Source organism: Pongo pygmaeus, chromosome 23 (genome assembly GCF_028885625.2).
Source record: "Pongo pygmaeus isolate AG05252 chromosome 23, NHGRI_mPonPyg2-v2.0_pri, whole genome shotgun sequence".
NCBI classification, from domain to species: domain Eukaryota; kingdom Metazoa; phylum Chordata; class Mammalia; order Primates; family Hominidae; genus Pongo; species Pongo pygmaeus.
This window is the reverse complement of record NC_085931.1, coordinates 53,528,673-53,541,713: the sequence shown is the minus strand read 5'-3', so window position 1 is coordinate 53,541,713 and position 13,041 is coordinate 53,528,673. Positions and strand designations below refer to the sequence as shown.

The 13,041-nt window shown below is 47.5% G+C and overlaps 1 protein-coding gene across 3 annotated transcripts in view; it reads left to right on the top strand.

Annotated features, from left to right (window-relative positions):
- The window catches only part of POLDIP3 (DNA polymerase delta interacting protein 3), a 30,034-nt gene extending 17,020 nt beyond the window's left edge, over positions 1-13,014 (top strand). For all 3 annotated transcript variants that reach the window (XM_054469987.1, XM_054469988.2, XM_054469989.2), the window contains 5 exons: positions 296-475; positions 1,048-1,125; positions 4,592-4,721; positions 9,180-9,246; positions 10,781-13,014. In XM_054469987.1, coding sequence (XP_054325962.1) covers positions 296-475; positions 1,048-1,125; positions 4,592-4,721; positions 9,180-9,246; positions 10,781-10,958 — 633 coding nt within the window. In that variant the 3' untranslated portion in view covers positions 10,959-13,014. The remainder of the gene's footprint in view (positions 1-295; positions 476-1,047; positions 1,126-4,591; positions 4,722-9,179; positions 9,247-10,780) is intronic.
- Positions 13,015-13,041: the final 27 nt, after the last annotated feature.

Sequence of the window (13,041 nt, the reverse complement as noted above, 5' to 3'; positions counted from 1 at the left end):
CTGGGTGATTTTCCAGGTCAGGGCTGTATGGAAGCTTCCTGCCAAGAGCTTCTAGCACTGTGAGGAGCGGCTTCTGTGAGTGCGCGCTCAGGCTGTGTGTTTTTCTCTTCCCCCTGCCCCTTCCCTATGGGATGTCACTGGCAGCCGGCAGCTTTTTTGGCTCCAGACCTCTAATAGAATTAGAGAGCTGGGAGGCATTGAGGGTTCATGCTCTCAGCAAGTTGTCAACCTCTTGGGGCTTCTTCAGAACATTCCAGGTCTGGCTTTTCAGATTCTTTTCTGTCTCTTCGTTTAGGCTGGGCTAAGCAGTTCCAAGCTTTCCATGTCCAAGGCCCTCCCTCTCACCAAAGTGGTTCAGAATGATGCATACACAGCTCCTGCTCTCCCTTCCTCTATTCGAACAAAAGCCTTGACCAACATGTCCCGGACACTGGTGAACAAGGAAGAACCCCCCAAAGAGCTGCCACCTGCTGAGGTGAGGTGACAGTGGTGACTGCAGCAGTTGGGGTCAGGAGGGCTGTATGCTTATATGTATCTCATTGTGTTCCCCACAACGCCTTTGTGAGGTGGGCATTGCCACCCCCATTCTACAGATGAGCAAACCAAGACCTAGGGACTCTTACCCTCAAAGACCTTGCAGGCTAGTGGGGATAGCAGACCTGCTGAGAGATTGCGGTATCTGGTGATATGTTAGACTCTCCCAGAAGAAAGCTGTTAGGAGGGCTGAGGACAGATTATCTCACTCCAGTTGGGAAGTCTGGGAAAAAGGGCTCTTTTAGCTGAGTGGGTCTGGAAGCATGAGTAGCCTTCCAGGTAGAGGCTCAGGGCCTGAGAGGCTTGCGTATTTGGGAGATGGGAGAGGGTCCATGCTTTTAGCATAGAGTGGTGGGGGGGTGTAGTGGACACTGAAGTTCAGGGGGCCCAGTTGTGGTAACTCTCCATGGAGCTTTCCTCTGGGCCTTCCTAGTCACGTGCCTGGAGGAATTTCTGTTGTGGGAATGCTTATCAGCTATCTGACTTCTGGTAACGCTCTTGTCTGTGTGGCAGCCTGTTCTCAGCCCATTGGAAGGCACCAAGATGACTGTGAATAATCTGCACCCTCGAGTCACTGAGGAGGACATTGTTGTAAGTACTGTGACCTACCAAACATTTAATTCTCAAATCGCCTCTGTGGCAAAGGTCTCTTAAGACCCACCCTCAGGTTTGATGACTGCTAGGACTCACCAGACTCTGCATTTAGTCACGCTCAGGGCTGAGACTAATGACAGCAAAAGGATGCAGAGCAAATAGCTCATGGGGTGAAGTCGGGGGGAAACGAGGCACAAGCCTCCAGAGGCCCCTCCCAGCAGAGTTGCACAGGATGCTGGGTGCAACTCACAGCAAGCTGTGACAACACATGTGACACCAGAGAAGCTCATTAAAGACTCAACACCCAAAAGTTTTACTGGGGACTGGTCACTTCGGCATTCTCTATGTAGCATGTACCAAAATTCCAGACTCCCAGAGGGAAAGCAGCTGTTGAGCAGAAACCATGTTGTTTGCACAGTCCAGGCACAGTGAACTGTAGGGTGGCAGGAGCCCTCCTGAGATCCGAGTTCCCAGATGCCAGCCAAGGGCCACCCCTGGAATTGGACCTTTCAAACAATAGCAGTCAGCCCAGCTGCTTCACTCTTCTGCACAGCTTCTAACCAAGGCCAGGTGCCTGGCCTGAATCTCAGAGTCAGGGGATATCTATGCTATAATGGGTCCTAAACGGGATCCTTTAGTCCCACTGGGCAGTATCCAGTAGTTGTGTTTTCCTGTGTCCTTTGGAGGTATTACAAGATGATTCCAAAGTGAAAGAAGTGAGATGGACTGGTGGTATCCACCTTCCTGGTCCATCCTGTCCCACCCGTGGCAGTCATGGGCAAAACCTGTCAAATGCCTGTGAGCGGGGTTCTGGATGCAGCTAGAACTTCTTTTCAGCATCATTTTCATTCAGGCACCTAAAAGAGCCATTAGTTTAGAAATCCAGGCATCCTTTGAACTGTCAGATCACAAAATGAATACATTTGGAGAATCCAGCCTCTCCCTGCAGTTGAGTCCCAGACTAACAGACTGCACTGGTCACTACATTTGTTAAATCTTTTTGTTTTGTTTTGTTTTTGAGATGGAGTCTCACTCTGTCACCCAAGCTAGTGTGTAATGGTGTGATCTCGGTTCACTGCAATCTCTGCCTCCCAGGCTCTAGCAATTCTTCTGCCTCAGCCTCCTGAGTAGCTGGGATTAGAGGCGCCTGCCACTACGCCTGGCTAATTTTTGTATTTTCAGTAGAGACAGAGTTTCACCATGTTGGCTAGGCTGGTCTCGAACTCCTGACCTCAAATGATCCACCCGCCTCGATTTGTTTTGTTGTTGTTGTTGTTGTTTTTTTTAAGATGGAGTCTTGCTCTGTCGCCCAGGCTGGAGTGCAGTGGTGCGATCTTGGCTCACTGCAACTTCTGCCTCCTGGGTTCAAGCAATTCTTATGCCTCAGCCTCCCTGGTAGCTGGGATTATAGGCGTGTGCCACCACACCCGGCTAATTTTTGTATTTTTCAGTAGAGACGGGGTTTCACCATGTTGGCCATGTTGGTCTTGAACTCCTGACCTCATGATCTGCCTGCCTTGGACTCCCAAAGTGCTGATATTACAGGTGTGAGCCACTGCACCCAGCTGAGGTTAAATCTTAATTGTGAAACACACACATGCTGTGAGATGGGTCACTCATATCCCCTCCTCTTTTAGCAGGGACACTGCTGTGAATGGTGCACGTGAGGATGGAAATTGTAGCCTATTTTGTGTAATACTTGACAAGTCATTAAGAATTAAAGCTGATTGCCGGGCGCGGTGGCTCACGCCTGTAATCCCAGCACTTTGGGAGGCCGAGGCTGGTGGACCATCTGAGGTCAGGAGTTCGAGACCAGCCTGGCCAACATGGCAAAACCCCATCTCTACTAAAAATAGAAAAATTCGCCAGGCGTGGTGGCGCGTGCCTGTGGTCCCAGCTACTCAGGAGGCTGAGGCAGGAGAATCACTTAGAACCTGGGAGGTGGAAGTTGCAGCGAGCCGAGGTCACGCCATTGCACTCCAGCCTGGGTGACAGAGTGAGACTGTCTCAAAAACAGAAAAGAATTAAAGCTGTTAAGAAGCATAATAACAACTGCCATTTACTGAGTACTTGCTATGTGCCAGTCACTTTAGGCAGACTCTTGGAAGATACATAATGGTGGAAAACTAAACACCAGTCATGATCAGTGCTCAGGGGAAATTGCCAGTAATAATCACCCTCGCTTCTCTTCTACCCAAATAGGCAATGTTAAAAGGACAATGGTAATAAAATTGGAATTACACCTACTATTTATAGTTGGCCCTCCATATCTGTCGGTTCTGCATCTGTGGATTTAGCCAACCACTGAATGAAAATACTCAAATTTTAAAAAATAACAGTACGATGAGAAATAATACACATTTTAGAAATACAGTATAACTATTTATATAGCATTTACATTGTATTCGGTATTATAAGTAATCTAGAGATGATTTAAAGTATAGTGGATGATGTGCATAGGTTGTAAGTAAATACTACAGCATTTTATAGCAGGGACTTGAGCATCTACAGATTTTAGTATCTGCGAGTGGTTCTGGAACCAGTCTCCCGCAGGTGCAGAGGGGCATCTTGTTTTGATATTTACCATTAAAAACAAATCATGTCAAGGACCTTTTCATAAACCTTCTTTTGGCCCTCACAGCAGCCTTGTGCAGGCAGTTGCAGGTGAAGAACTGGCGTGAGTGCTGGTCAGCCTCTGTCCATCTCCACATGTTGCTCCCTCTCTGGCCTCAGTCGTCTCGTCTGTAAAATGCGGTGGAGATCAGCGTCAATGATGTGTGCAAAACACGGCCTTAAAAATTCTCTCAGTTGAGCTTTCCAGTAACCTGGGAAGTAAGCTAGTCCTTTTTATTTTCAGAGGAGGAAACAGGCTCAGAGAAGTTAAGTAACTTGCTAGACATCTCATAGCAGATAGGAAGCAGAGCCTGGGGGATCAAACTCAGGTCTGACTTAGAGTGACCAGCTGTCCCTGTTTTGCTAGGGACTCTCCTGGTTTCATCACTCAAAGTCTCATATCCAGGGAAACCCTTCAGTCCAGCCAAATCAGGACTCTGGGTAGAACTCCAGAATTTGTATTTCTAACAGATTCTCAGGTGACATATTAGCAGCTGTGTTTCTTTGTATACATGTATTCTAATGACAGAGCTCTCTGAGAAAATTTTCATAACTGTTTTATCCCTGTTGAGGTGGGCACTGAAGACTTTGGTGGTGGCTTGCTGGGAGATCCCAGGTGATCCAAGGCTTGTAAGCCCAGCCCCCTTTCCCACTGCTGACCTCATCTAGTGCTGTGTTGAGGCCTGTGGATGTCTCAAGAGCACCACCTAACGTGGAGCCTCCCTGCAGTCTCAGGCACAGGGGCGTATTTAGCTGCAGCAGAGCCATCACACCCCAGGGCCTTCAGAGTGTGTGAGTGGCAGGTGGTGAGAAATCCTTCCCCAATCCCAACCCCTCTTGTTGTGTGCAGGAGCTTTTCTGTGTGTGTGGGGCCCTCAAGCGAGCTCGACTGGTCCATCCTGGGGTAGCGGAGGTGGTGTTTGTGAAAAAGGACGATGCCATCACCGCATATAAGAAGTACAACAACCGGTGTCTGGACGGTAAGTTAGAGAGAAAGCAGTCCCCTGACTCTCCCACTCATCTCTACTTGCTGTCAGGTAGCAGGCCTTCCAGGGGAAGTCTCTCTGAGATGGGTGGAACCCATCTCTGGGGCCTCGTCTGCACCAGGAACTGCTGTGCAGTCTCTGAGTAGTCCTGAGCTGTGGGTTACACAGGGCCCTGGATTTTCACCCAGCCCTTAAGCTTTTGAGCCCAGCAAAAAGGAAAACAGCATTTCTCCATAGATGGTTCTCTTAAGGGATCTTGCCAGGGAAGCCAAGAGGCACAGTTGTTGCCTCCCAGATGTTGATCTGCTTAGTGCTAGGGCAGAAGTTCCTCCAAGCCCTGGAGTTTTGTCTGAATGTTGGCACCTGGGTGAGAGCTGCTCCTGGTGGGTAAACAACAGACTTTATTGACTTGAGGTTCATATTTTTCATCTCCAGACAGCCTATAGAGAAGAATTCTGTCTGCCATGCTCCTTTTCCACTCATTTGTTCTTTCAGTATGTATTGAGTGCCTACTGTGGACCAAGGCCCTGTGCTAGAAGTGGAGAAGCAGAGACTAATAAAACAATACAACAATAAAAAAATTACAAATAAAAGACCTGGAGCCTTGGCTAAATCTTGGCACCTGGGTGAACTCCCCTGGGTGAGTCAGTGGAGTTCTGATTTGCATTTCCCCATGGCTAATGATGTTGAGCACCTTTTCATGTGCTTATTGGCCATTTGTATGTCATTTAAAAAAATTATTTTTAATTTTGTTTTGAATTTTAAATGTCTGTTCTTTTTTTGTTTTTTCTTATTTTTTGTCATATGTTTGGATGTGGAAAGATACTCATTTTCCTTTTTCTTTTTTTTTTTTTTTTTGAGTTTCTCTCTGTTGCCCAGGCTGGGGTGCAGTGGTGTGATCTCAGCTCACTGCAACCTCTGCCTCCCTGGTTCAAGCGGTTTTCCTGCCTCAGCCTCCCAAGTAGCTGGGACTACGGGCACACGCCACCACGCCCAGCTATTTTTTTTGTATTTTTAGTAGAGATAGGGTTTCACCATGTTGGCCAGGCTGGTCTCAAACTCCTGACCTCAGGTGATCTGCCCACCTCGGCCTCCCAAAGTGCTAGGATTATAGGCATGAGCCACTGTGCCTGGTTATCTTTGGAGAAATGCCTGTACAGAATCTTTGTCTGCTTTTTAATTAGGTTCTTTTTTATTACTGAGTTGTAAAAGTACTTTACATATTCTTAAGTCCCTTATCAGATAAGTGATTTACCAATATTTTCTCCCATTCTGTAGTTTTTTTTACTTCTGCTTTTTAATGTATTCATATGCAGTATAAGGACTTTTTGGTTAACAGCAGACCACATATATGACAGTGGGCCCATAACATTATAATACCGTATTTTTACTGTATTTTTTCTATGTTTAGATGTACAAATACAGTTGCCTACTCTACTCAGTAGAGTAACATGCTGTACAGCCGGGTGTGATGGCTCAAGCCTGTAATTCCAGCACTTTGGGAGGCTGAGGCAGGAGGATCGCTTGAGCCTAGAAACTTGAGACCAACCTGTGCAATGTGGCAAGACCCTGTCTCAAAAAATAAATTAGCTGGGCATGGTGGCGTGTGCCTGTAGTCCCAGATGCTGGGGAGGCTGAGGTGGGAGGATCACTTGAGCCTGGGAAGTTGAGGCTGTAGTGAGTTGTGACCGTGCCACTGTACTCTGGAATGTATTCCCATAGTTAAATGATACATGACTGTATGTCATGTACATTTACATGTACATATATGACTGTATGTCATGTACATTTACAGCTATATATTCTAAGTATTGCTTTAACTGCATTCTGTGTTTAACTGCATTCCGTGTTTTGGTATATCATGCCTTCATTTTCATTTATCTTGAATTATTTTCTAATTTCCCTTGTGATTTCTCCTTTGACCCATTGGTTATTTAGGATTGTTTCAATTTCCATATATTCGTGAATTTTCCAGATTTTCTTTTCTTCTATGAGTGTTTAAGGAAAATATGTATTTTCTTGTTGTTAGGTGGAATGTTCTGTACATGTCTATTATGTCTTGTTGCTTTGTAATGTTTAAGTGCTGTTTCATTGTTGATCTGCTCGGTTCTATCTAGTATTGAAAGTGAAATACTGAGGGTTTTTTTTTTTTTTTTTTTTTGAGACGGAGTCTCCCCCTGTCACCCAGGCTGGAGTGCAGTGGCATGATCTTGGCTCACTGCAACCTCTGCCTCCTGGGTTCAAGCAATTCTCCTGCCTCGGCCTCCCAAGTAGCTGGGATTACAGGTGCCCACTGTCACGTCCAGCTAATTTTTTGTATTTTTCATAGAGATGGGGTTTCACTGTGTCAGCCAGGATGGTCTCGATTTCCTGACCTCGTGTTGGCCAGGCTGGTTTTGAAGTCCTGACCTCAAGTGATCCATCCACCTGGGCCTCCCAAAGTGCTGGGATTAGAGGTGTGAGCCACCGTGCCCGGCGAGATCTTTATTACTGTTTGTCTGTTCCTTTCACTTCTGTGTATTTTTATTTTATATATTTGAGGTTCTGTTGTTACTTGCATATATATTTGATTGTTTTTTCCTTGATGAATTGACCCTTCAGTCAAATTTAAGACTCTCGTTACCTCTAGTCACTTTTTTTGTTGTTTTAAAGTCTATTTCATTTTATATTACTAATAGCTAATAAGTAAAAGACCAGCTTTCTTAGGGTTGCTATTTAAGTGATATATCTTTATTCACACTTTTTTTTTTTTTGAGACAGAGTCTCACTCTGTCACCCAGGCTGGAATGCAGTGGCGTGATCTTGGCTCACTGCAACGTCTTCCTCCCAGGTTCAAGCGATTCTTGTGCCTCAGCCTCCTGAGTGGCTGAGACTACAGGTGTGCACCACCACACTCGGCTAATTTTTAGTATTTTTAGTAGAAATGGGGTTTCTGCCATGTTGGCCAGGCTGCTCTCAAACTCCTGCCTTCAGGTGATCTGCCCATCTCAGCCTTGCAAAGTGCTGGGATTACAGGCATGAGCCACCCAAGCCTGGCCCACTCCTTACTTTCAATCTTTTTCTCTCATCGACTGTAAAAATGTGTTTCCTAGGCTGGGCGCAGTGGCTCACGCCTGTAATCCGCCAGGCGGATCACCTGATTGGGAGTTCGAGACCAGCTTGACCAATATGAGGAAACCCCATCTCTACTAAAAATACAAAATTAGCCAGGCATGGTGGTACATGCCTGTAATCCCAGTTACTCAGGAGGCTGAGGCAGGATAATCGCTTGAACCTAGGAGGCAGAGGTTGCCGTGAGATGAGATCGCGCCATTGCACTCCAGCCTGGGCAATAAGAGTGAAACTCCATCTCAAAAAAAAAAAGAAAGAAAGAAAAAAGAAAAATGTGTCACCTATAGAGAGTGTATTGTTAGATCTTACTGGTTATTTTTTTATTTGAATTCAATCTGACAATCTGTCTTTGGATTGGATTATTTAATTCATTCATATTTAATATTGATAATTAGGTTTATTTCTTCCATTTTACTTTCTTTTTTTTTTTTTTTTTTTTTTTTTTTTTTTTTTTTTTTTGAGATGGAGTCTCGCTCTGTTGCCCAGGCTGGAGTGCAGTGGCGTGCGGTCTCTGCTGACTGCAAGTTCCCCCTCCCAGGTTCACACCATTCTCCTGCCTCAGCCTCCTGAGTAGCTGGGACTACAGGCACCCGCCACCACACCCAGCTAATTTTTTGTATTTTTAGTAGAGACGGGGTTTCACCATGTTAGCCAGGATGGTCTCGATCTCCTGACCTCGTGATCCACCCGCCTCGGCCTCTGAAAGTGCTGGGATTACAGGCATGAGCCACCGTGCCCGGCCCCATTTTACTTTTTTGTTCCTCTTCAGTGGCTTTTCTTTCACATTTTTTTCCTAATATTTTAATTCCTTTAATGATGTATTCACTAACTTAACTCGAGTAAGATGTGGAAATGTTAGTCCCACGTGGCCCTGTTCCTTCCTCCTCTTTCTTGTGCTATTACCATTACACGTTATACTTTGTATACAGTGGGAGTGTGGTCTTCCTAGTGCTGCATCCTTTGTAGACAGAGTAGAAGCCTGTACATAATGCTTTTGATCATCTTTGCACTGAATTTGATAGCATAAACCTTTTCCCTTACTACTTGGATGGCTTCACATTGAGTCTCATTTCTCCCTCACTTCCCACTCATCTCTTCCTGTATGAAGCAAGGTTTGTGGCCACTTTGCCTCTTGGTGCTCCACTGCTGAGGTTTCCTCACGCCCTGGGATTTTCTTAGTGTCTGGCTTGACTGGAACTTAGCAGCCCCATCTCCATCTGTGGAGCCAGAACTGCCAGTGGTGGCTGCTTTGACCATTGATAATGGAGGTACAGCCCTTGTCCTCTTGGGTGAGGAGCTGAGGTCTCATAGCAGAGCCTTTTTCTTTCTTTGGTTTTTCAGGGCAGCCGATGAAGTGCAACCTTCACATGAATGGGAATGTTATCACCTCAGACCAGCCCATCCTGCTGTGAGTTCCAAAGGCGGGGTGCTGGGGAGAGGGAGCTCCGTCCATCTCTTTTTATTCTAATGGGTAAACTGCCTGCATCACAGCTCCCCTTCATCCCCCCATTCCGTTTCCTCTGTTCTAATGGCAGCTGGTCCTTTCATATGCTTAAACTTGACCAAAATGGTTTGCTTTGTCATTTCCCCAGGGGTTGACCCTTATAGGGGCTAGCATTATGATCTCGTTCTCAGCCTTCTGATTTAGAAACATCTGAGTGGATGGTGGAGGGGGAGGCTGCTTGGGTCTCCTAGCTGTGTGCATCATCCCGGGAACACAGAACTCCACCTCATGATTGGCTCTGATGGAGACAGTACCAGATGCTACCCCTTATGGTGTTCCCCAATGAGGTTTTTTTTTTTGTTTTTTGTTTTGTTTTGTTTTTTCAGTTATTTTGAGAGGCTCACTGTGTTGCCCAGGTTGGTTTCAAACTCCTGGGGTTAAGCAACCCTCTCCCCTCAGCCTCCTGAGGACCTGGGACTATAGGCGCACACCATCACGCCCAGCTGGATTTGGCTTTAAGTACAATGGGAAGCCATTGAAGGCTTTTGTTACACACAGCTGAGTATACATGCCTGGCCCAGGACTGAGGGATGTTTTGAAGCCTGAGATGCATAAAATGTTGAGACTGTGAGGACTTCACATTCTAGATAAGGAAGCAGATACCAGGGAGGAGGTTAGACTTGCCAGGGTGAGTGGGATAGTGTGAGGCAGGCCTGAAGTAGACTTTGAGATTTAAAAAGACTAGGATTTGAACCCTGGGTAATGAATTATGTGATTTGGATAAGTTCTTAAACTGTGTTCTAGGAATAAGAAATATTTCTTAGGGTTTTGTAACCCAATAAGTTTGGGAACCACTGGGCTAAACAGAGTTACATCTGTTTCACTTTTGGGCTTCTCAGATTGTGTAATGTGCTAATGTATGTTACCATCCAGAAGGAACATGCAGTGTTTCCTAAACTTAAAACCACAATTAGCCAGGTGTGGTGGCATGCACCTCTAGTCCCAGTTACTTGGGGGGCTGAGGTGGGAGGATCGCTTGAGCCTGGAAGATCGAGACTGTAGTGAGCCATCATCATGCCACTGCACTTCAGCCTGGGTGACAGAGTGAGATTCTGTCTCAAAAAACCCCACAAAACCCTAGAACATAGAGCACTGCCTGCGTCTCCATTTTCTCATCAGTAAATAAGAAAAACGCAGCCTGGGCCACATAGCGAGACCTGGTCTCTACAAATAATTTTTAAAAATTAGCCAGGCATGGTGGTACACGCCTGTAGTCCTAGCTCCTCAGGAGGCCGAGGCAGGAGAACTGCTTGAGCCTAGGAGATGGAGGCTGCTGTGAGCTGTGATTGAGTTTGCTGCAAGATGGAATGAGATGAAGGGGTATGGAAAGTGTTACACCCAGTGCCTAGCTCATGACAGACGCCCAGTAAATGGTGGGTCCCCTCCCCATCTAAGGAAAAACTGACAAGAATTTTTGACCCTTCTCTGCTCTCCACAGGCGGCTGAGTGACAGCCCATCAGTGAAAAAGGAGAGCGAGCTGCCTCGCAGGGTGAACTCTGCCTCCTCCTCCAACCCCCCTGCTGAAGTGGACCCTGACACCATCCTGAAGGCACTCTTCAAGTCCTCAGGGGCCTCTGTGACCACGCAGCCCACAGAATTCAAGATCAAGCTTTGAGCAGGGGAGTGAGGCAGCCAGAAGTGGGGGCAGAGGAGGGTGGCTCTGTTTCCCCAAGGCAAAGCTTATGACCAATGGGCCATCGGACTGGAGACCCCTGATTGTGGGAAGGGTTGCCAGGGGTAAAGAGCTTCCTCACTGGATGGAACCCGCCTTTCTGTGTTGTGTTCTGCCCTGTGCTCTTCTCTCTACGTTAACGTTTCCTGTAGTATGTTTCTTCTCCGTCTCATCGCCAAGGTAGGCTTGTGTTTTTCAGTGTGTGCCTTCCCCAGCCTCAGCCCCAAGCTGATTTCTTATCTGGAAATGGTACACTGAATTCTCTGGGTGGCTTTCTTGTGGCCCCATGGGATGCAGCGCAAGGGCTGTCTGAAGGACCCTGCTTTTTCAAGGGGCCGAGGGGCTGCCTTTCCTTTGTGTGTATTAAGCTTTTCAAACAACGGAGGGGATGGAAAGCCCTGGTGTCCTGACGGGAGCCAGGTCGGCCTGAGAGCTGTGCTGCTCCTCTGTCTTGTCAGTGGAGGTGCCTGGGTGGGAAGCAGGTCTCAGGTTTCTTGTCCTCTCCCCAGTGGCTCCAGGCCTCACTAGTGGCAAGGGCAGGATGAGGCTGCACCGCTGAGAAGAGTCTATCTAAGCTCTTGGCTTGGAGTCCCGTGTCGTCTCCGCCCAGAGGAAGTTCTCCAGAGTTCACCTTTCCCTTTTCCTTGAGTTGTGCTGAATGCCCCACCCCAGCTCTCTTTCCCTTCTGGGTGTCTCTGCTGGGAGGGGGCTGTGTTGTGAGCTCTCCCGGTTCTCGCCTCGCCTGGCACTTACCACACCCTGGTTTTGTGTAGCCACCAGCTCTCTTTTGGTTGTGCCTTTGAAAGGCTCAGCCTCCCATTCTGCAATGCTGTGGGTTTGGAGCTTATTTGAATGGAAGAGGTCAGTTTGCTCCTGGCTCTCCATTTCTGGCCTCAGTTGTCTACAGGACAGTGGTCAGGGATGCCTGGAGGCATATATCCAGCTGCCACCAAGGGGCACTGTTTGTTCCTACTTACATGAGTGACCCATCCATCCATGACCAGAGAATTATTTTCCTGCCTTGGCAGAGGAGGAGGAGTCAAGGGAGCAGGGCAGCTCTACCAGGCAAGCTGTTTCCCCAGCATAGGCACAGGCAGTTGGGACAAAACTTCAGAGCCCAGGCAGTCCCTGGTGTCACTGAGTGGTCCCCTGCTGGTTGGGAATGAAGGAAATCCAGGCTGGCAGAGCTGGAGCCAGTTGGGGAGCATGGTTCTGGGAGCTCTGCAAAATCAGTAGCAAGTACTGGGAAAGGCGCATGCCGAAGATACCAAGAGCTCCCAAGATTTGCTTGAGGCTAGCCCAGTGAAGAAAAACCAGAGACTCATGTTTCCAGAGGTCAGTCTGTCAGGCAGGAAGGACCCAGGGTTTGAACCCAGCTTCAGTGTGCAGGCTCTGAGGCTGCCCAGGCCGGGAAAGTCCAAGGAAGGGGCATGGTGCTGCTCCACTTCCAGTTCTTTTAAAGAATGCTGCTTTTTATTCTCCTAACCCTTTCAAGTGGGTGCAGACTTCTCCTTAGCAGCTGGAAGACATTCCTCCCACACTTTACTCTTCCTGGCCCAAGAGAGCATCCAGAAGGCAGTAGGACCTGGTTTTTCAGGTACTGGGAGCAGGGGGCTCACTGCTTGCACTCTGCTTAGGGTAGGGATGGTAAATATCCTGCCTGCATGGCTTTACCCTCCCTCTCATCCCAAAGCAGGTATCTTCTGGTTGTCACAGAGTTTCATTGAGTCCAGCTGCAGCCACATGGCCATCTGGAGCTGGTGCTATAGGTGACCATCTGGTACATTGAGGGGACCTGTTTGCCTCCTCCGCTCTATAAGCAGCCATCTTGGGAGACCGGGAAGAGAAGTGGTGGGCTAGTCCTGTGTCCTCCGCCACTTCCCATGCCTCTGTGTTACCCATCTGTGTCTCCTGTGCAGGAGGAGAGGAAGGGGCATTAAGAGATGAAGGGGGATGATGTATTACTTATCCATTTCTGAATAAACATTTGTTATTCCTACCTTTGAGTTATCTTTTTTTTTTTTTG